The 22,833-nt window shown below is 32.2% G+C and overlaps 1 protein-coding gene across 1 annotated transcript in view; it reads left to right on the top strand.

Moving 5' to 3' along the window:
* LOC100744964 (aminopeptidase N) overlaps window positions 1-22,833 on the top strand; it is a 49,467-nt gene that overhangs the window by 21,238 nt on the left and 5,396 nt on the right. The window contains exons 4-14 of the mRNA XM_003487564.3: window positions 1,318-1,476; window positions 4,548-4,847; window positions 5,393-5,576; window positions 6,241-6,397; window positions 6,474-6,555; window positions 8,135-8,318; window positions 11,648-11,855; window positions 13,100-13,377; window positions 14,113-14,312; window positions 16,747-17,058; window positions 19,122-19,203. Of these exons, the coding sequence (XP_003487612.1) occupies window positions 1,318-1,476; window positions 4,548-4,847; window positions 5,393-5,576; window positions 6,241-6,397; window positions 6,474-6,555; window positions 8,135-8,318; window positions 11,648-11,855; window positions 13,100-13,377; window positions 14,113-14,312; window positions 16,747-17,058; window positions 19,122-19,203 (2,146 nt within the window). The remainder of the gene's footprint in view (window positions 1-1,317; window positions 1,477-4,547; window positions 4,848-5,392; window positions 5,577-6,240; window positions 6,398-6,473; window positions 6,556-8,134; window positions 8,319-11,647; window positions 11,856-13,099; window positions 13,378-14,112; window positions 14,313-16,746; window positions 17,059-19,121; window positions 19,204-22,833) is intronic.

Genomic DNA, 22,833 nt, shown 5'->3' with positions numbered 1-22,833 from the left:
TTCAATAACGAATCCGCGGTCGACGGGATGATAGATGAACGTGCTCACAAAATCTAAGTCGGACGCGTAATATTCACTGGTAGTAAGGGGTTACTCTTTTCGTCGATGAGATCGCGAGCGGGAATGACTTTCCCGTCCCGATGATGCTGCAGAGGAAAACTGTGATGGGATGTGTCTAAGGACACGAGATCATCGGATTCGTCGAGAAAAGCCTTCGTTCAGAAAGTAAGGGAAATTGGCGTTGCTGCTAATTGGTCAATCTCCATACCAGTGGTTAGAAAAAGATGCTAGCCGCCCTCGTGGGAATGTTGCTAGTGGGAGACGCCGCTCGTTGAAAAATAGATTTCCCCTATTTTCCCGCAGTTGGGACAAAGACTGTTCGTCTGTTTGAAGGACTTTAGTTAGCTAAATCTTAAGATTTATAATATTAGACGCATCGACATCTGGCAATCATCTTACTCGAAGAATAGGGTCTGCGTGTGGCGAGCTACGGAACAGAGACCGTTGGAATGTTTACTGTCGAGTGTTACAACTATTTCCTTTTTAAGGAAAGCTATAGAATTGCTCCATGCCTTTGTTAGACAAAGCGTTCATCCCTTGACCGCGGCTACGTTGGGCGACAGACGGTTGCCTCGAACCTAACCTCACTATCACAACTCTCGAACAATTACAATCGGATTGAATAACTACAATTGTTTAATTACAGCTATAGTAGACTCTAGGTTACAATGTTGGAACTAGGTTGAAACTAGGATTATCCAAAATTCCAAAGGCTCCGGCGTTCTTTCATCTCCGACATATATATATCAGGACATCGGAGCCTTCCCTTTGGAACTTCGGGAGAGTCCCTTAACACCGTAATCTGGATTCTGTAGCGGCACGTGAGCAGGACAATTCAAATCCTGTTGTTGTTTTGCTTCGGAGTATCAAGACCGTTAGGTCACAAGTATTGTAAGGAGTAATGAACTCTGAGCAAAACAATGTCGCCGCTACTTACAACCGTCAAACGCAGTCGAGTTCAAATTTTCCGGCTGTCCCCTGACCAGTATAAATAAACAGACGCAATCACGAGCGAGAGAGTTCATCGAACAGAGTCAAAGCATTTTGACGTTTAAACAAGCATCGCACTGATCTACGAAGTTTCTCTGAGTGTTTAACGGGTATTTATTCCGTAACTCAAAATTATACGAGCGGTGATATTATGATATTCTCTTATCAATTAATTTCTAATTGTAAAGGGAACTTTGTATGTATTGATATATCGAACATGATCATTTATCACTTTATTGTGAACATTTTCTGTATCTTGCGTTACAGATGGATCGCCACGTCACAATTCCAGCCAACAGATGCGCGACGTGCTTTTCCATGCTTCGATGAACCCGCTCTGAAAGCCACGTTCAAGATCAGCATTGCACGACCAAAGAACATGTCATCCATCTCGAATATGCCTAGAATGGGGGAGCCTATGCCAGTGTAAGTGACTAAACTACTTAACACGTCTATGGAGGAACGGTTTCGCAAGACACGCGATACATTTGGACTGTTTAGTTGATTGACATTACCTCGATTACTTGGATATTATGAGATATTTTCGCAATCGAATCAAATGTATAGGATTATTCGAGAAGTTCATAATTTTGTCAAGTTATTTGCATGTAGACTGTCCAATTCCGTAGACGAGATGTGTCGTAATTAGACTTTCAAAAATCAATCATAAGTTCTTGTTATCCCCAATGTTGTGTTTCAAGGTATAATCTTTGATATATAAATTATTATAGATCAACAGGACGTTTTATGTGTAGGCACGTGCATGTGTGTGTGTGCGCGCGTGTGCGCGATTGTGGTATGTATATAAATTGGATCTAAAAGATTATGATTTAGGTATCTGAATAGATTATAATAATCTTTTTTCATTGGGTACTACGTTGAATTGAATGAATTTTATAATTTAATTACCTAAATTTCAAATAAAAATTTTTTGAGTAACAATTATACGAATCTTCTGATAGTGACTGATAGAACACACAAAGCATGCGCATGACTGGCAATTTAACATGACACGGATTCTTACTACTTGCGGCATTTCAACGTAGACATAATTTGTAGAACCAATAAAGGCTCTGTCTATTAACTGTGTAATCAATTTGCTTGCGCAAAACGTGTGTCTAAGTTAATTGTTCTGTACTGTTCTTTGTCCATTAGATTCCATAATACAATTGACAATGAAAAAATTCCTTCACGATCAAGAAGTAAGGGAATAACAGAATAACTTAACATTTCGATATAGCGGTAACTTTATAATAAAATTTGTATTGGTGGGAAATAAATTTTGGCCAATCTTATGGTCGTTACTTACGTATTATTTTATTTCATTTTCATATATCAAATATATTTTTCATGAATCTTTTTTATAGATTCTAATATTCTTGATTTGAAAAATTTTAGAAAGCTTCGATTATTATGAATTTGGTAGCAATTGCGAATTTTCTACCGTATTAAATTATTTAAATATTAAAAAATGAAATGAATATTGAAAAAACGTGATACTACTCGTTTTTTTCTAAAACATTCTGATGTGCTTGATTTTATTACGAGCTGGATTCGAACAACGCAAAAGACAGACTGGGGTATTTTAGGGAATACGATTACAATATTAGTATACGCCTTGTAATTTTAATTAGTGGAAGTCGACACGAAGTCATATCTAATGCATTTGTCCAACTATAATGTAAAGGATTGCTGGGTAGAATGTTAGATTTTAAATAATCATATTCGAATTTATGCGACAATACAGTTATCTATATATGTATATGTGTTGAAATCAGAAAGGTTGTTACAAGTGTGTATATGTCGTGGATAAAGGAGTATAATTACGCGTTACATGACTATTTACGCACTAACAATGCGAGAACTAAGAGCAATTCCAAAATAATGTCGAACAGAATTTATACTGACATTCTGTAGAATTCTGTAGAATTTCTTATTCATCGTATTCTGTACAATTAACGATTGATCAAGAAAACAGAACTTTAGTCCGATTTCACTGCACTGACTCTTAACAGTCTTAGGGGGCCCTCGGGCGTTTAATATATATTGTCAATACTTCAAGGTTCCTAATTAAAAGAACCAATATCTATTGTCAATATTTATTGATAAACCACATTTTCGTAGAGAACCTTGAAATATTGATAATATTGTTGGTCGTCTGAGGGCACCCTTAACAAACGTGACGCAATGTCACACAGTTGATGTTCAGCCCGTTCTGTCTGAGAATCATGACTTTTTGGCTCCTTATATATGTATTATGAGAATTTTAAATTCACAGTAAGGATGGATCAAGAATTTATCGTATGTATATGGAAAAAGTCCTTCTGCAAAATTTTTAAGGATGGAACTCTCCGAATATATATCATGAATAATCGCGACTGTGCCTTCTTATTGCTTACAATTAGATAAATGTTTAGGATACAAGCGTTTCTATTTTCTGCGTCCTTTTCACGAAACGTGCAGAGTGCGTAACCCCAACAATTTAATAAATTTTATAAAAATTTAGATTATTACGACTCCTGTAGTAAAGTTTTTCTGCGTTGAAAATTGTCTTCTTAAAAAATGTAATAATTCGTAGATACAAGCCCACAAGAATATGTGATAGAAGAGTATCTGCATTTTCACTACTTTAATAGAAGTATATCCTGTATAGTAATTATAATAACTATATATCTATACGATAATTTCTTTCTCCAATAAGATATAATTTTTCTCTAATATTATTGTGACATAATTGATACTTATTATCACAATTACTCAGTAAATTTTGAATTTGAAGTAGTCAGTTATTTCCCAACAATCTAAAAATGTTGTGAGATGCTTGCTTAGAATCAAGTTATATGATTGTTTAAATATAACAAGAAAAATAAAAAATGTTATATTAAAATAGTACTAAATTTCAAATATTATCAACAGATAATATTTGAACCCGTAAAACATTGCGGGATGGCAAATTTAACATTACAGTTGCTAAACTTTTTAAAACAGGGCTCAGTGATATAATTATAATAAAAATGACATGGTATAAATATAAAATCACACGATTAAACTGATATAAATATAGAATACATGGGGAAGTTAAATATAGGTATAGTTTTATTCATATGTGTACCTATAAATGTAAATTGATCTTATATGAAACAAATACAAAAAATATATAAAATATAATATTAACTATATGATCCAAATTTTCGTGTATGATGTTAATTGGAAAATGTTCGTTGCTAAATTTTAGATGAAAGAAGCAAAAAGTATTTAACTGATAGAAGGGCTAGAAAAAGATGTTGAATACTATACATTTATAACGAAATGAATAATTATTTACTTATATATTTTTTACGTGCATTTTCGCATCCATTTGTGACATTTCTCCCCGTGACAATCTTATTGTGCCTCGCAATTCATTTCTATTGTCTCACATGTTTATTTTTAATTTTTTCATATTTTCCATAAATTTTGTATCGTATAATACATCTTTCTTCTTTAATTGTAATCAGGCCTGGCTTACCAACATACGTGTGGGACCATTATGAACGTTCGGTGCCGATGTCCACATACCTGGTTGCTTTTATTGTTTCGGATTTCGAGGTACTGAAATCCGAATCTGAACACTTTAGAGTTTGGGCACGGATCGACGCTATCGAGCAAGCACGCTACACTTTAGACATTGGCCCGAGAATACTCGAATATTACGAAGACTATTTCAAGATTAAGTTTCCCTTGCCCAAGATAGATACTGTTGCTCTACCTGATTTTTCAGCAGGAGCTATGGAAAACTGGGGTTTAATCACTTGCAGGTAAGTTTTATCAACAATTATTTTTATCATTAAATTGTGTATTTTTATAGGGTATTTTAAAGCATATCGATTTTAATCCTATATACTCTCAATGACAGTTGGAGAATTCATAACAAAAGTGACCTTCATTCATGTTTATCTTTTTTTAGAAACACGAAACAATACTCTATCTACTTAAAACGTCTACTAACTATCTACTTCATCTTATTTATCAATATATTCCGATTTCTTTATAAGAGAATATTCATCATATTACATAATTACTGCATGGATATAGTTATTTCTAGTGATATCGAAGAATTGTATTTAAAACCGATTAATTAATATTCGATAATATTTTTAAATTCTTCCCAAGTATTTTTGATTAAACTCTTATAATCTAAACAATCTGTTAAGGAGATTATTAATTATTTAATTGGTTCGTTATTTCTTATAGAAATTAATTTTCTGTGTACACCAAAACAATTTCTTCACATTCTACATGTAACATGTTATGGAATAAAATTCGTTACGATATTTGGTAAGTGATATGATTGAATTTTTAGAGAAACTGCTATGCTATATCAAGAAGGCGTCTCGACCAGCAGTGATCAGGAACGTGTAGCAATTGTAATATCTCACGAACTTGCTCATCAATGGTTTGGTAACTTGGTCACTCCAAGTTGGTGGTCGGATCTTTGGTTGAACGAAGGCTTTGCCACTTATGTAGAATATATCGGTGTGAATGCAGTAAGTTGATAAACCGGAAAAAATATATAATACCATAAGATTATTTCGAATGAAAAATACAATACTTTGTCGTCTTCGACAGGTAATCTCATAACGGCAACTAATCTCTAATTTTAGGAAATATTTTCATATAATGTTTTCTAGGTATAAATCTTTATTCTTAGATATTCTTTCCGGGGTGCTGCTTGTTTGCAGATTTTCTGAATTTACGATTTTGTTTAAAATATTTCAATAGATAAAGTACCACATTAAATATAAAACACATATAGAACTATTTCTAAAAGGAAATCAGAAACATAAATAAATTATTGCGTATAATAATAGTATGAAATACATTTATTGAAAAATTATTTGTTAAGATTCTTGAAAAACTCTTACTATATAGAAAACAAGAAAAGGTCACGTAATAGTCATTATGAAAATAATTTCAAATTAATTAATATTTTTCATATTAATAATTTTTAAATTAAATACTTTTTAGGTAATAACAATGGATTTAAAATAATATGAAGTTTCTCTATTTTGATAAAAGTAAAATATTTCCATTTGATAGATGGTAATAGATTGTACTATATGAAGTATACGTATTTTCAACTTTCTTCTTATTTCCTTTTGGATTAAATAATTAGGATTCTTCATAGATTTTATCGGTTTAATCTTCTAGGTGGAACCAACTTGGAAGGTTTTGGAACAATTCGTTGTACATGATCTGCAAAATGTTTTTGGTTTAGACGCGTTAGAATCTTCACATCAGATATCGATCGAAGTCGAACATCCCGATGAGATTAGTGAAATTTTTGACAGAATTTCTTATGAAAAAGGTATAAATAAAAGACGTATTGTTTGTAATATAATATGATACAATATGGTAATATAATCATATTAATATTTGAACAGGCGCTTCTATAATAAGAATGATGGATCATTTTCTTACTAACAAAGTATTCAAGCAAGGTCTAACGAATTATTTGAATGGAAAGTAAGTATAAGGATAATAATTTAATTTTCACGTTCATTATTCAGATTTCGGACCAAATTAGGATGCATTAGAAAAGGCAATGACTTTTGTACAAAAGGTTAGTTAACGTACTTTAGATTAGAAGGTATTTAGTATAACCACTTCCTTTTTGATTAAGATTTATTTTATGTGTCTTCAATCTAGATCTTGTATTAGCTTATAATGTTTTCGATAATGTTTTTCTTAATTTCCTCAATATTTCTGAATTCAAGGTCATGTCAAGATCATAGTATAGAAGATTGTTGAATTTGTTCTGACATCAGCTATTTCACTTTGAAGTCAGAAATACATAGTATTATCTAAAACAGTAAAAATATCCTTGGCTTTTTGTCGAGAAAATATGTTTTGGAAATTTGTCCATTGCAATGTGTTGTCGACTTAAAGCTGTATAATTTTTGTTTCCAATAGTTTTTTGACAGATTATTGGAAGTGCCTGAACACGGGTGCACGTTATATGGCATATCTTATATATATATAATCAATTATATATTATTAATGCCTTTTTAAATATCTTAAATTACTTTTACTCCATATTATATATCTTAAAGTTAAGAAATAATAGATATATCAAAAATGATTTCAATTTATTGAATTTGAAGTGAAAAATAGATTCTATGGGCGTCTGAGAGTGAATAAGGCAGAAATAGTTAATTAACCCAGCGATAAAATGATCTGACAAATGGATAATGAGAAAACAAAACAAAACAAAGTGTTTAACCCTTTCGCTTCGAGCGCCGCTTATAGGCGGCATCCACGAGATGACCTATGGGTACGAGCGTCGCATATAGGCGGCGACCACGCGATGACTCCTGGGTCTGGCACCCCACATATCCGGCATCCGAATGATGCATATACAAGTGCTATCTGTAGTCAATAATATACTTTTCCGCTATCGGCAGAACATCTTCTGTTGATTTTATTGACATATTGGATTAATCACTTCTTAAAGTTACTCATTGTTGAAACGACATCAGAACGTTTCACGTAATATATTTCAAACATCCAAACGATCGTTTACTGTTTTATGCTAAAAAATTTATTACATCCATTGACAGTGAAACGATATTTCATATATGGTTCTTGCAAGAATTATTGTTATTAAAGACTTAGAGAAACATATATACAGCAAACAGGCACACTGTGCGTATTTCTGGCGCGCGTTTTCGTTCAGTGACAGTACTTCGGCGAACTGGATTGTCAAAGCGAAAGGGTTAAACAATTCACTTCGAAACTGAGATTTCGTGTCTTATACACAATGCGCTACTGCAGTCGCGTCTTCCTTAAAACTGATTGTAATATCGGTCATAATTTTGAGGTATATAGGATGAGCGTAATGTGTGTGTATGTGTGTATGCGTGTTTGCTGTATGTTTAAAATGTCTTGGTCTCGCTATTTAAATCTGAAACAGAATACATAACGTAACAGTTAATGATAATAATGTCTAATTAAATGTTAGATATACTTTATACTTGTAAAATATTGTTGTGGAGCGAAGGATTAATATATTAAACTAAAATCATGGTTCATACTTTTGTAACAGAGCGTACCGAAGTGCCGAGCAAAATGATTTATGGGATGCTTTGACAAAACAGGCGCACAAAGACAACGTTCTCGATCCAACGATAACGATAAAGCAAATTATGGATACCTGGACTCTCCAGACTGGTTTTCCAGTGGTGACAGTTATTCGAGATTATAACACTGGTTCAGCGACATTAACGCAGGTTTGTTACAAATAAAAAGATTGGAAACCCCACAGGAAAGAAAGAGGCCCAATTTCTTGATTTTAACTTAATTAGTATTAGTCTAATGTTCAGTAGTCATAGCTAATATTTTTGATATTTCTTTAAGTATTCGGTTGAGTAACAAAACATATACATAATTCCAAAATTTAATGAGGAGATAGTTTAGTGGAAAATTGATGACAATATGTTAAATGAGAAAATTCTTCCTCTTCATTTTCTACACTTTATGTCACATAGATTACAAGATCATTAGCCACGATGTTGCACCTGGATGGGTAATATTTTGGAGTATATATTTGTTTCTTTAAGGTAGTTTACTGTATTCTTTATGTAATGTTATGGTGTTAGAACTGTATCTGGTACTATGTTGTAAGTTTATCTTTATGCCGTGGTCCTATTCCTCTGCGCTCATATAATGTTTGGTTTTGGCGTATATTGTACCGAGCAGGCGCTGATCTTGTGACTAGGCACTCATGCGTTAATTTAGTATGTCCAGTCCTCATCCAGGAAATTACAGTTCTTTCTTTCTGTTCTCACTCTTACATGGTACTTGTTGACCAAAATGCTGAATTACATTGTGAACTCTTGTTCCTTTGGTTTTGTACCATCCTTCTTTTATGCTTATTTTTATATTGTTTATTTGATCTTGACGTGGAATTAGGATCGTTGGTTCAGTCTGTGAGAGGGTTATAACATTTTTATCTGCATCATCGGCTTTTTTATTGTCGAAGACTTTGATCACACTTATGGACTCCGGTTAAATGGCAAAGTTTTGTAGGTTATTGATGAGTGCAAATTTCCGAGCTTTCAATATGGCAACATATGGCAATTTATGTTTCGACGACGAAGATCGATGTCAATTTCGGGAGGTTTTGTTTTATTATTTTATCGCCTGTGATAACGGTATATCCTACTCCTGATTCTGATCTCGATGGATCGATTTATTATTCGATTAGCATTTAATTCTAGGAATGTGATATTGTATTCTGTTCTGCCTATTTGATTTTTCGGGAGATCAATAAGGTTGGTCTTTGTCAGTGTAATCTTAATAATCCAGGGGGCTATTTTTGTTTGTTTTCGTCCAATGGTAGAAAACGTTTCGATTATGGGTGATTATAGAATTTTATTAAGTCTAGTATAGAATGGGGTTGGTAATTTAGGTTTATTGTTGTGCAGTTCTCTGTATCTTTTGAAGAAGGTGTATGATATTCAAAGCGCATTTTGGGCTTAGTAACTTTCTCCTTAAGGTTGATATATAACTGATGTCTAAAACTTAATACGTGTTACGACAAACCAATATCAACCAGGCCAACAAGAAGGAAGCTTATTATTACTATAAGATTTTATACAATTTGTTATGTTTGTTTGAAGTCGTCAAATCTTGCGAGCGATTTTTGACACACTTTTACTTAATCAATTTTCTTCAAACCTTGCGCCCAGATATTTCGATTAAGATAATAGGTGTGGTCAAATGAGTATAACGCTGATATTAACAGGTTATAATATATATATTTTCAACAATCTAATAACTTCAATATTTAATACAGTGGTGCGTATGTTGACTGCCAAAATACGAATGAGTACGACCTGAGACTCTTTTCTTGGGGACTGTGATGATTGATTGTTACTTCTGAGCTTTAACTGTTACTGTTACTCGAACTGTTTGTGAAACAAGTTTAGAAATGTGGTGACTGTTCCGTAGTGTAGCTCAAGTCTAGAGAACAAGTCCGGAGAATAAGTCTAGAGATCAAATGAAGTTCGTTCTCGTATTATCACTGAGGAAAGCTCGGTGCGGGTGTGCGTTTTGAACTAAGTACGCGGATTCCTTGTTCACACTTTTCGTTAGGAAAGTGAGAGTAACGATCCGCAATGCCCATTGGTTATAGCCAACGTTAATGAATAAAGATAGGAGGAGGAAGTTTCCTTCCAACGTGGCTCGTGGGTGACATTGATCATGAAAAACCGGCTTTTCCCGTTAGGTAAATACCCGCTTACTCCGTGATTTTTAAGAGCGAATGATGAACCTAAGGACTGTTCTAAAGACCAGCCATAAACCGAAAATACTTGCAGGATTAAAGATTCAGTTAAAAAGATTTTGTTTATGGTAATTCCTTAGGTTTATTGAGGGTCTGTATAACCGTGCATGGGCCTTTGACGGTCAAACAATGAAGGACGTGGCACGGACCATCTCACGCGATGTAACACATGATAACACAATATTCTATCAGAAACCCTATGAAACTAGGTCAAATTAATAATACTTATTTGTTCGTTACGAGGTTTTTTGTTCATTCGTTACAAGGATTTTCCCGTCCTTTGAACAATAATAATGAAATCAATTAGTATAATTTAAAAATTGTTTTATCTGGGAATTTACTAAAAAGTAAAAAGTAAAAACATAAATTTTAAAAATTTCACATGAAAATTTTATTCGTGAACGCATTAAAATGTTAAATATAATCTCTGTTTGCCATATATGACATATACGTAATATATGTAGGGCGCTCATTTTTTTTCAGATGATTTATGTGCCTCATAAAAGTCACAAAAATAGAGATTATTTTCAAATTTTTAGTGCCTTTATGAATAAAATCTTGTTAAAAAACTTTTTTAATTTATATTTTTTTATTGTACTTGAGTACCTTTTACCTAATTTTTTTTACCAATTTTACCCAATGATTCCACAATTACATTGTGTGGTACATTTGATATTATTATTTGTTTTCATTTTAATATCAAGGATCTTAATTGAAGGGCATGCCTCTGTATCATATGTGAATTTCCTTGTGGTTCTCCGTTAATCCGCCCGTAATATTTCTGTTGGATAGGAATATGCATATAATGGTAGAGTTACAACTTTGTGGTTTTTGTTCGTAGTCTTTAATCGTTTATCCATGTTCTTCTATGATTGGGGTTAGATCTTTTTGGGGAAATATATCGGAGATAACTGCAGAGTATGAAGTACGATTTGTTAAATTGGAAAGTCATTGTTGAAGGATTTTGAAGGCAGTTGTTCTGCCCTTTTATTGGTTTAACCAACGTAATCACTATCGCACACTCACTCATTAGAAAGCACTAGTAAATCGGTTGTCACACTTCATTTCTCACTCGAACTATCGCAGAATATTAATAACGCAGCCAGTTATACCAAAGACTGCGAATTTAAAAATTTTATAAAAGACAGGTAATGCAAATTATCATATAATATTTTTCATCCGTGGCTTTCAATACAATATTACAATGAATCGACGCGATGTATCGTTCACGAATAACGTTTGTTATGTTTTCGTTCGCTTCTTTCATTTTAGGACCGTTTTATGCTTCGTAATGGTACTATGGTGACCACATCTAGTGTTGAACCACTATGGTGGATACCAATTACATATACGACTGAAAGTCAATTAAATTTCAATACAACTCAACCTTCTCAATGGATGAAAGCAGAAAAATCGATTACGCTATCGAATTTGAACTGGAATTTCTCGGAGTGGGTGATCTTGAATATTCAAGAAACTGGTAAGGAACATGTTCTGAAATAATTTTGAAACAAATATCAGTCTACGTATATAAAAATGTATATTACCTTTCTCTCTCTCTCTCTCCTAACATAAAATTAAATATCGATTTATGCTTTCTTGGTTCTTACATCTTTTGTTTCAAATAGAGATGGAAATTCTTAGGATTCTGTTTGCAACATTATCAAGTATGAATTATTTTCTCTTACATTAACAATATTCTAATGGCATAGTATATAGAATAATATAGTATAGTATAGTATATAGAATAATACATATATTATTTGATAAAAACACGCCCAAAAATGAGGTAAAAATCACGATCTAATAAAATTAGAATTAAATATACTAAAAATAATTTTGAAACGTGAAGATTATATAAGGCAGCACAGCATAAATATTTAATAGCACGACGCGAAATAACGAAAAACTCTCATGTGTTCTTTTATCGCTACTATTCAATACCTAATTTTGTTATACAACATACATTTTCAATGCAATATGATATTGATCAACTTCATAAATTAAAAAGCAGAGAAAAATAATAAATCTTCAAAAACAGAATTTTTTAAAATTCATATTAGAATTTTCAATTACTTATACAATTGTCTTGCAATAAATAGGCATGAAGAAATAAATCATTCGCTTAATTATAACCATGTATTGTGCGGAGCTAGAAAGAATACTAGCATATGCAATACGACTGTGATTGGTTATTCGTATACGAAATGAAACAATATAGCGACGCGTGAGATTGAATGATAAAGAGCAGTACCCCCCTTCACCCAGTGCTGTCTTATTGCTCATCTTCCAACTCCGCACAGTATCTATGCAATAAAATTGAAGAAAGGCAGAGTCGATCAATTTGTTTTTTGAGAGACAATTATTTCGATTGAGAGAGATATTCTATTACACCTATCCCAAAACATGGGTTATCACATATTCTTCTGATAGCCTAATCTTAAGTACACACACAGACATGCGCACAACCCTTCCACTCATCTTTGACACTCGAAATTCATTGTCTCTCACAATATAGATTCACATCAAGTTCGTTTTTTATATGTATATTATACTGGTCTAAATTTAATATATTTAATATATAATTAATTTATGTACATGCAATTCATAAATATATATAATATATATAATATATTTAATACATTACACATATCTAATATATTATATGAATTATTGAGCACATACATTGATTAATCCTTTGTTTCGAAATTTTTCTCTATTTAGGATACTACAGAGTGAATTACGACAGGAAAAATTGGCAATTGATAATCAAACAACTGAACAAGGATTCCTTTAGAAATATTTCAACGATCAATCGTGCTCAGTTAATAGATGATGCGCTTAATTTGGCCAGAGCCGGAAGGCTAGATTACGCCATTGCTTTGGATGTCACATCGTATTTAGCTCATGAAACTGAGTACTTACCTTGGAAGTCTGCTTTCACTGCCATGGATTATTTGGATAGCATGCTAGTCAAAACGCCGAGTTACGACAAATTTCGGGTAAATACAAAAATTTATTAATTTTTCTATACCAGTTTCCCAAAACAACACTATATGCCATGTTTTTTTGGCTATTCATAGCAGAATCCTCCATATTTGAACACAAACATAATTTACGTAAGTTAGAAAATGATATACGATGCTATTTAAAGATTTGATTATTATTTTGTCATATATCCTATTTCAAATATTATAATAAATTAATTTTTATAATTTTATGAACGGGAATTTGATGTGTATCTTACTATGACTGAATTTTAAATGTTACAAACACATGGGATGACCGATTATTTGAAAGTAAACTGCACGAAAAATGCACGATTACAGAAAGTTTTAGACAGATATAACTAAATGTGCCTCGGGAAAATGTCTAAGATAGAATGAAAGTCTGAACACAAGAATATGAAAAGATATTAGAAAAAGGATAGAATTTTTAATCCCAGTAGGACCATATTTATGATTATGTTTTAACATACATTAACTCATTTATAATAAGATCGGAGACAGTTAAATAAAATTTCTACACAATCTTTTCCTTATATATAATTCATAATCCAAAAGGATAAACTTTCATTATTTCAAATGGATGTAAGAGTTGTTTATTTATACCTATAACATACAGAAACTAGTACACTGAATGTTGTGTGACTAAATTTTTGGATAATAAATGGAATGTTCTATTTGTGCTAGAACAAATACATATATTTCTTTATGTTACATTAAATAATGTTTTAGGTATACATTTTGAAGCTACTCGACAACGTGTACAAACAAGTTGGTTTTAAGGATAGTTCTCGGGATCCTCAGTTGACAGTTCTCACCCGGATCGATGTGCTAACATGGGCATGTAACTTCGGCCATGATGATTGTGTGCAAAATGCAGTGAGACAGTTCTATAATTGGCGTAATACGCCTAGCCCGGATAAAAATAATCCGTAAGTACCTCTTATATTATGTATTAAACAATTTGTCAAATTATGAAAACTAGTACTGTAACAAATTCTCTATACCTTTATAAAACAAATAATAAAAAATATTTGTAATTCATTAACATTCTAACTTTGTTTGAAAATAATTTCCTTTTTTCAATTGATATTTGAATGCATACGGCATCGTGAATATTATACATAATATTAATTGTGTTTAATATATTCTGATTATTTCATAAACAATAACTTCATCATTCGGTATAAAGGATGCCTTGACAAACGCAGTACTAGTAACGCAGTAATTTGGAAAATAAAACTTTTCTAAATACATATGTAAGTCACTGTTTTCGAGAAAGTCGGAAATCAATTATCAGTACAATTATTATATATTAGGTTGTCCCAAAAGTTCCTTTCGTGTTGTAAGGAAATAATAGATGCACAACACTGTTTGTTTTATGTTATTTTATTAAATTATGTATGATCCATTTTGCTCTATTACTGCAATAAATGTGGACATACATCATCAGATTATTATTTTGGAATTAATATACTGAATAATATTAGATTGTCCCAAAAATTTATTTTGTTTTATATGCACATAGTAGATGCACCACATTTTTTGTTTTATATTATTTTATTGAATTATATTTATTCATTTTGTAATAATAGAAGAAATTTTATAATAATAGAACAAAATCGATCATACATAATTCAATAAAATAATATAAAACAAAAAATGTTATGCATCTAGTATTTCCTTATTAAATGAAATAAACTTTTGGGACAACCTAATACTATTTAGTATATTAAGTATAATACTATTCTAAAATAATGATCAGGTGATGTATGTCCATATTTACTTTTACTTTACTATTTATCATCTTAGTTTATTATTGATATGAGCTGAAAGTATACCACTTAATATACCCACTTAACTCGGAACCCGCATGTATTTACTAGTGCAATCGTATGATCGACATCTGCTATCTATGAGTTGTTGCTAGAATTAGAACTAGAATTACCTGGAGTTATACAGGTTATAAACAAGAATTGCCAAGAATACAGAACGATTAGGCACCGTGGTCACCACCTCCTGCCACACAAGATGATTATTTGAAAAGTAATTTGAAAAGTAAAGTATGTATATACAATATTACTATTCGCATTCGTACAAACATCATGGCGCTTTCTCTGCTTCCACCAACATTTTCCATTTTTTACATATTCTTTTTTTTATTATTTAATTTGTACTTTACAATTTGTCCACCTGGAAATTCTGTAAATTTTTCTAACTTAATTGCTAAATAATATGTGGATGACTACCTCCAGCAGGATACCATCTTCGAGTTTGATTATTTTATTCCTTTAGTGAGGTCAGTGGGGTGTTTTCTTCTTGGTCTTCTTTTTATGTAGGTTTTGCTCATTTCAGCAGCCAGCAGGTTTTGATGTTTTGCCGTTCCTTCCTTGTATTTTTCTGCTTACCTGCCGATTTCTTCTTTGACCTTTGGTATTTTTAAGTCTTTGTGTATATTCTCGTCTCTGACATACCATGGGGCGTTGACTATTGTTCTCAGTATCTTCGACTGTAGCGACTCTAGTTTATTTATGTGGCTCATTACTGCTGTCCCTCATAGTGGTATTCCGTACGTACAAATTGGTCTTATTATCGTTTTGTAGATTTTTAGTTTATTGTCTATGCTGAGTTTAGAATTTCGATTAGTTAGCCAGTACATCTGTCTTCTTTTTACCCGTACTTTGTCTATAATTGATTTAGTATGTACATCTTCTTCTATGCTATAATTTAAAATTTATTAACGATCACTTTCTACAAATTCAACGATTGACAATTGTTAACATTGATCAATGTTGCCACTTTCCACGGTCTCGCGCGGGTTACGAGTTAAATGGATAACCCTCTATATATTTTAAAAAATATATTGGTCATATATAATAAATATATCAGTCATATATTTAAAACATTTTTTCTATATTTTCAACCTACCTTTTCCTGAAGACTATTATACTGCTCAATAGTATTACATTTTCCAGGACACTCAACATATTTAAAGTTCTTTTTATTTATATTTCTATTTCTTTATGTTACTATTTTTAAGTTACTCTAAAGTTTAATCAAGATTGTGAAATCTTATGTATCGTATTTTTTGATATTCAAAATTAAAAGTGTGTGGTCCTTTATTATAAAGTTATTTACACAAAAGAATGTATTTTTCTCTAAAGTTACATTTTAACTAGGAATTAATTTCTTTTAAAAATAGAAATAATACATTATATTACTTCATTTAAAAGATAACTCCATCCGAAATGACATTTCAAAGAAAAATTATCTATTTGCCCGATCCAATATGATAATACATATTGCAAAATTTGATAATATTAGAGAAGTAATATATCTCTTAATAAAACTTTTAAATATTGTTAGGATCTCGCCAAATCTGAAATTGGTCGTCTACTGTACGGCTATTCGATTCGGAGGACAAATTGAATGGGACTTTGCTTGGCAAAGGTACTTAGAAACCAATGTCGGTTCTGAGAAGGATTTACTTCTGCATTCTCTTGGTTGTACGAGAGAAACTTGGCTTTTAAGTCGTTATTTGGACTGGATGGTTACGGAAAATTCGGGTATCAGGAAGCAAGATGCAGGACATGTTCTAAATTCTATTGCTAGCAACCCTATTGGACAGCCACTAGCATTTAATTTCCTCAGAAATAAATGGGCTCGTCTTCGAGAATAGTAAGTCTTTTATTATATCTTACTCCATCATTTAAGTCACTGTTATCTACAGTAGTACATGAAAATATTTGAACATTTATCACAGATTACTAATATCACATATTACCTATATAAATCGCATGTACATATTATATATGTTATATAAATCATTTTGAATTTCATTAGCAATGAAACATTATACTATTATAATGATATTGGTAAAAGTTGAAGACCCGTCGAATTAGTCTTCAAGACAGCCAAAATCGTGAAAAATTGTAAACAGTAATTTTCTTGCACAAAATGGTTTGTAAGATCATTTGAAATGAAATATATGTGTTTGAAACTCGTTTTGTGTTGAAACTCAGAACAGTTAGGCGTCATTGTTAAAAACACGCAAGAAATATAATAATCTTGCAGAAAGAAGTTTAAATTGAAAAGTGTAAATATTGAAAAAATGTATATGATAATACTTGTACAGCCTTTTTTTCAGTCGTTTGTTATATTGATAGCGATGAGTAAGTACGTAAATTCAAATTTTGGTAAAATATGGTGTCTGTCATAATAAAAAATTGCAAACTGCCATTGCACCTTTTTTTAAATTTAAACTTACAAACTTTTGTATTAATTGATTGCTCGTGACATTCGGAATAAAAAAGGCCGAAACTATAGAGAAACTATGTCCTTTCTGATTTCGATGATTTTTAAATATGTTGAATAGTATGAGAAGCTCAACATTTTGAACAATTTTTTCCTGTACATGTAACTGAGAGTTGAGTTTCCGAGATATTCATAATAATCCATCGATACCATTACAGTGTTCTATCATTGTGGGTCCCTGGCAGCGTGCGCGTTAGTATTGATTGCCAAAAGTCTGGCGGCGTGCGGCGAGCGGGTATAACGGCCAAGCGATACCTAGCTCTTATCTTCTGTTTATACATATTATGTATAAACGAGACAAGCTTGGATAAAGCTCTGTGCATAGCTGCATATGCAAGGCTGTAAGAAATATTTGCTATAATCAAATTAAAAATAAATATCATCAATGTATTGGGTTTGGATTTAGGTTAGCTACCTTAATCTGGCAGTTAGGGGCGCTCAATTCTCGACGGAATTCACTATAATGATGCCGATAGCTTTTTCTAAATATCTCGGAAACTATGGCCGACCGGAAGTTACATGTACAGAAAAGAGTTGTCCGAAATATTGATTTCTACGGCATATTCAAAAATCATCAAAATTGGAAAGAACTGTAGCTTTTCTACAGTTTCAACCAGGAAAGTACAGAGTGAAGTCATGAAAAACTCAACGCTTGTCGAAATATGTAACATTTCTTGAACGGTTACAACAAATACTCAACCTCTCTATTATCGGATTCTAAACATTTTGCGCTCCTTTTTTTACATTTTCCATTATAATGTTCATTTGTTCAGCACTCATACTTAAAAAATTCTCTTTAATTTGTTCCTTTAAGTCATCTATTGAAATAAAAGATTCTGTATACACAACATATACCCTGCTTAAAAAAAAAACCCTACAAGAAAAAATCCTATCTGCAATAGAGATAGGGGTATAGTCCGGCCTAAGTACTAAACATATTCTAAATAGCTATCTTAAACATGTAATAAGTAAAACGTATAATAAAGTCTATGATAGGTATTAAAGATAGTCTCACTGAACATTATCATAATGAAAAATTACCTTGCTTAAATATTTGTATAACCTCTATGAAATATATATTGTACTTTAATTAAATATCTTGTAGCTCCTATATGTAGACTTTTAATTTTGTTTCAAACTTTTTCATTATGCCTAATATTATATACATCTTTTTATATGTAACAGGTAATTTATAAATAATTTACATTGTTCGAGTTCGGTGAATCAACCTATAAAAAAAAATTAATAATGACCATTCATTTCATTTCTTCCTAAATCATACGAAATTTCTTAATTACAATATATATTTTAAACACATATTTTATCAATTTCTTTTGATATCTGTTAACCGTTACTTTACAAATAATTCATTTTATTAAGTAAGTTTACAAGTATAATTGCAATAAAATCTTTATTCTCTGTTTTAGCTTCGGAACATCATTAATGACGATGAATAATATAGTAAAATCAGCAACCAGCGGTATTAACACCAAATATGACCTTAAAGATGTAAGTCCAAAAATATAACACAATATAATAAAAATAGAATAATGTAAATAAATTTAAAAAATGGGATAAAATCCTGCTTTTGTCTGCAATGTGACATTTCAGAGATCTGAACGAATTTCAATTTTGTTAGTGATCCAGATTTATAAAAATTCATTGCAAATCAGTTCACTAGAAAATATAAATATTATCGTAAAAAGTGGTCCGTAATGATTTGTTAATATGATCCTAAAGAGTAACTTTCTTCATTTATTTCATTTCTTTTGGCAGATATATTAAATCGAGATCTTCTCGTGAAATTGTTGTGTATGTATTGTTATTTGTTATCATTTCGACACTACTTTAATTATTGGAAGAACGAGTAGCTTATGCCACAAGAATTATAATGGCAGTGATTCGACATGTAGCCAACTCATAATTTTTGAGATATGTATTAAGAAAAATATATTAGTGCATACTACTACGTTACATTCTGCCTATACATACATATACATATATGACTGCGTACAAACAGCGAAGCGACTATTGCGTCACTTTACAGTTATATATGTATGTAATATCGTGATGGAATATATTTACAATGAATGGATGATACAGGTGTTAATCAGACAGAAAAACGATAGTTGTTCAACATGAACTAATCGCAGCAAACGTATAATAAACAGCACAACTAAATAATTAATCAACGACTCGACTTTCATAAACGCAATCAACACTCTCTCGGCAACGCAACTCGCAATCATTTTTTATTCGTTTCTCGTCCCTTGGCAACCGCTCGTGGTCAAGATCACGTAGGCCTCCTCTTTCCAAAACTACACGATCGAAACGAATGCCTCGGCTTTCGCGACATTCTACGCGGTTCACCCGCCAACTTCCAGGCCCCTCGCTCGCGATACTACATGTATATGTATGTATAGAGAGAGTGCAATGTAATAGTACTAATATATTTTTTATGATATGTACATATTTCGAAAACTGTGAGTTTACTATACTTCCGTCCACATTCATCGTAATTTTTGACATTGAAGCTTTCGATCAAGGTATCATAGGGCATACTAGTCGTTGTCCCAATAATTAAAGCGGAACCTAGAAGTAGGATCATACACAACTATATGCAATTTTAATATCTTCTACTTTAAAGATAGAAGTATAAGTAACGTAATAAACAAATATGGTAACAATTTAGAAATTTGCTCTTATTATCGACTTCGATGATTTTTGAATATGTTGTCGAGGGCATGATTCTGGCTAACTTTTTACTATATATGTTACCACCACTTAGCTCTAGTTTCCGAGATATTCGCGAAAAACTGTCGTTACTAGCCCATTCAATCCTCTATTGTGTATAATTACCTGTGTGTATCTGCGACACAAAACAAGTTTAGCCTGCATGTTTGCCGCTTTATAATCTGCCTACATTCATCAGCTAACGATCTCTTTACCTTTATATTATACTTTACTAATGAGAACAAACAGCTTCTACCAAAATTTCGTTTATAACTGCATATGCGTGATTCTATGAAATGTCGCCGAAAATTTTATTTCAGTACAGATCTCCGTTATTATTTTTTATTCAATGTGCTATTATTTTCGTAATCAACATATTATTTTACGCAAGCGTTGCCCTTCTCTTCGTGGCGGCCGAATTGAAAAAAGTTACTCAAACCCAACACAAGGTGATCATAGTTTAATTGTAGAAGAAACTGTAGAATGGGTACGTTTCCTCTGATTTCGATGATTTTCGAATATGTTGCAAAGCTTAACATTTTGAATAACATTTTATTTACATATAACTGTCAATCTACTATTGTTTCTAAAATATTCACAAAAATCTATCGATGCCACTACGGTGAGTTCTGCTTGCAATTGTGCATCCACGACATTTGTATTAGTTGCCAGTAGTAGTTCACGAAGTACAATGATCCGATCGAAACCTAACACCTAACTTCAGTTTATGTAGACAAACGAGAGTGAGGCGATCTGGGATGAAGCTTTGTGCATAACTGCATGTATGAGATTGTAAAAAATATCAGTTATGGTTCAATTAAAAATGAATAATCATCAATGTATTGGGTTTGCGTTTAGGATACATTTTCCAGTCGGGCCGTCCTGTGACAGTCGACAATACTTAAAATGGATAAAATAATAGAAATTAATTTGTAGAAATAATAGGTTAATGAATAATTTTTTTTTATTATTTAATTTGTACTTTACTATTTGTTTAGCTGGACATTTGATAAATTTTTCTAACTTAATTACTAAATAACATGTGGATGGCTACCCCCAGCGGGATACCCATCTTCGAGTTTGACTATTTTATTCCTTCAGTAAGATCAGTGGGGCGTTTTCTTCTTAGTCTTCTTTTTATATAGGTTTTGGTCATTTCAGCACCCAGCAGGTTTGAACGTGTTGCCGATCTTTCAATATATTTTTCTGCGTACCTGCCAATTTCTTTTTTGACCTTTGGTATTTTTAAGTCTTTGCGTATATCCTCGTTTCTGACAAATCATGGGGTGTTGACTATTGTTCTCAGTATCTTCGATTGTAGCGACTCTAGTTTATTTATATGGCTCATTGCTGCTGTCCCCCATAGTAGTATTCCGTACGTCCAAATTGGTTTTATTATCGTTTTGTAAATTTTTAATTCATTTTCTATGTTGAGTTTAGAATTTCGGCTGGTCAACCGATACATGTGTCTTCTTTTTATCCGTATTTTGTCTATAACTGATGTAATATGTTGCTTCCACGTAAGTTATGAGTCTAGGTGGAGTCCTTGATATTTAACTTGCTTTGTTTGTGTTACATGCCTGCCATTCAATTGAATATTTAGCGGTTTCCATTTTTATAGTTTAAATGTAATATGTTTGCATTTACTAGGGTTTGCTTTTATTTGTTTATCTTGCAGCTATTTTTCTATTTTTGCGATATGCTCTTGTAGTCATGTGACTGCTGTTTCTGGATTAATGTGCCTGACTAGTATAGTCACATCGTCCACCAATGTCAGTATCTTGCTATTGGTAGTTGTTGATATGTTGGCTGTGTATAGTGCGTATAATATTATCCCTAAGACACTTCCTTGCGGTACCCCTGCATTGTTGTCTTTAACTTCAGAATATGTGTCCCTTATTTTTAATACAAAGGTTCTATTGCTGGGGTATGATTTGAGTAAGTGGTAGATTTGTTCCGGGAAATGTTCTTTGATTGTTTGTAAGTGGCTTTCATGGTTCACTTTATCAAATGCTTTCTCAATGTCCATGAAGAGGGCTGTACAATATTGTTTCTTTTCTATTGCTAGTAAAATTTCATTGACGAGCCTGTACATTTACTCTATCGTAGAGTGTTTGTTTGAGTGAATAATTGATATTATTTTATGAAACAGAATAATTGTTACTATTGTATGTAAACGTTGCCGGTCACCTCGCAGTGGCCGGGTTAGAAAAGTTTTCCCAGATCCTTACCCGATGCATTGATAACATTCAATCTAATTCTCGCTGTTACTAACCAATACTAAATTACATGTACGCTGTTACGGACGCACAATCGTAAGAAGAATACACTGTGGTAGTACCAGCAGCCTACATATATCTTGGAAACTAGGGCCTAACAGTGCAGGTGTAATAGATACAGTTATGT

Source organism: Bombus impatiens, unplaced genomic scaffold (genome assembly GCF_000188095.3).
Source record: "Bombus impatiens unplaced genomic scaffold, BIMP_2.2 scf_0162, whole genome shotgun sequence".
NCBI classification, from domain to species: Eukaryota; Metazoa; Arthropoda; class Insecta; order Hymenoptera; family Apidae; genus Bombus; species Bombus impatiens.
Note: the sequence above shows the minus strand (reverse complement) of the source record. Positions and strands in the feature narration are given on the sequence as shown.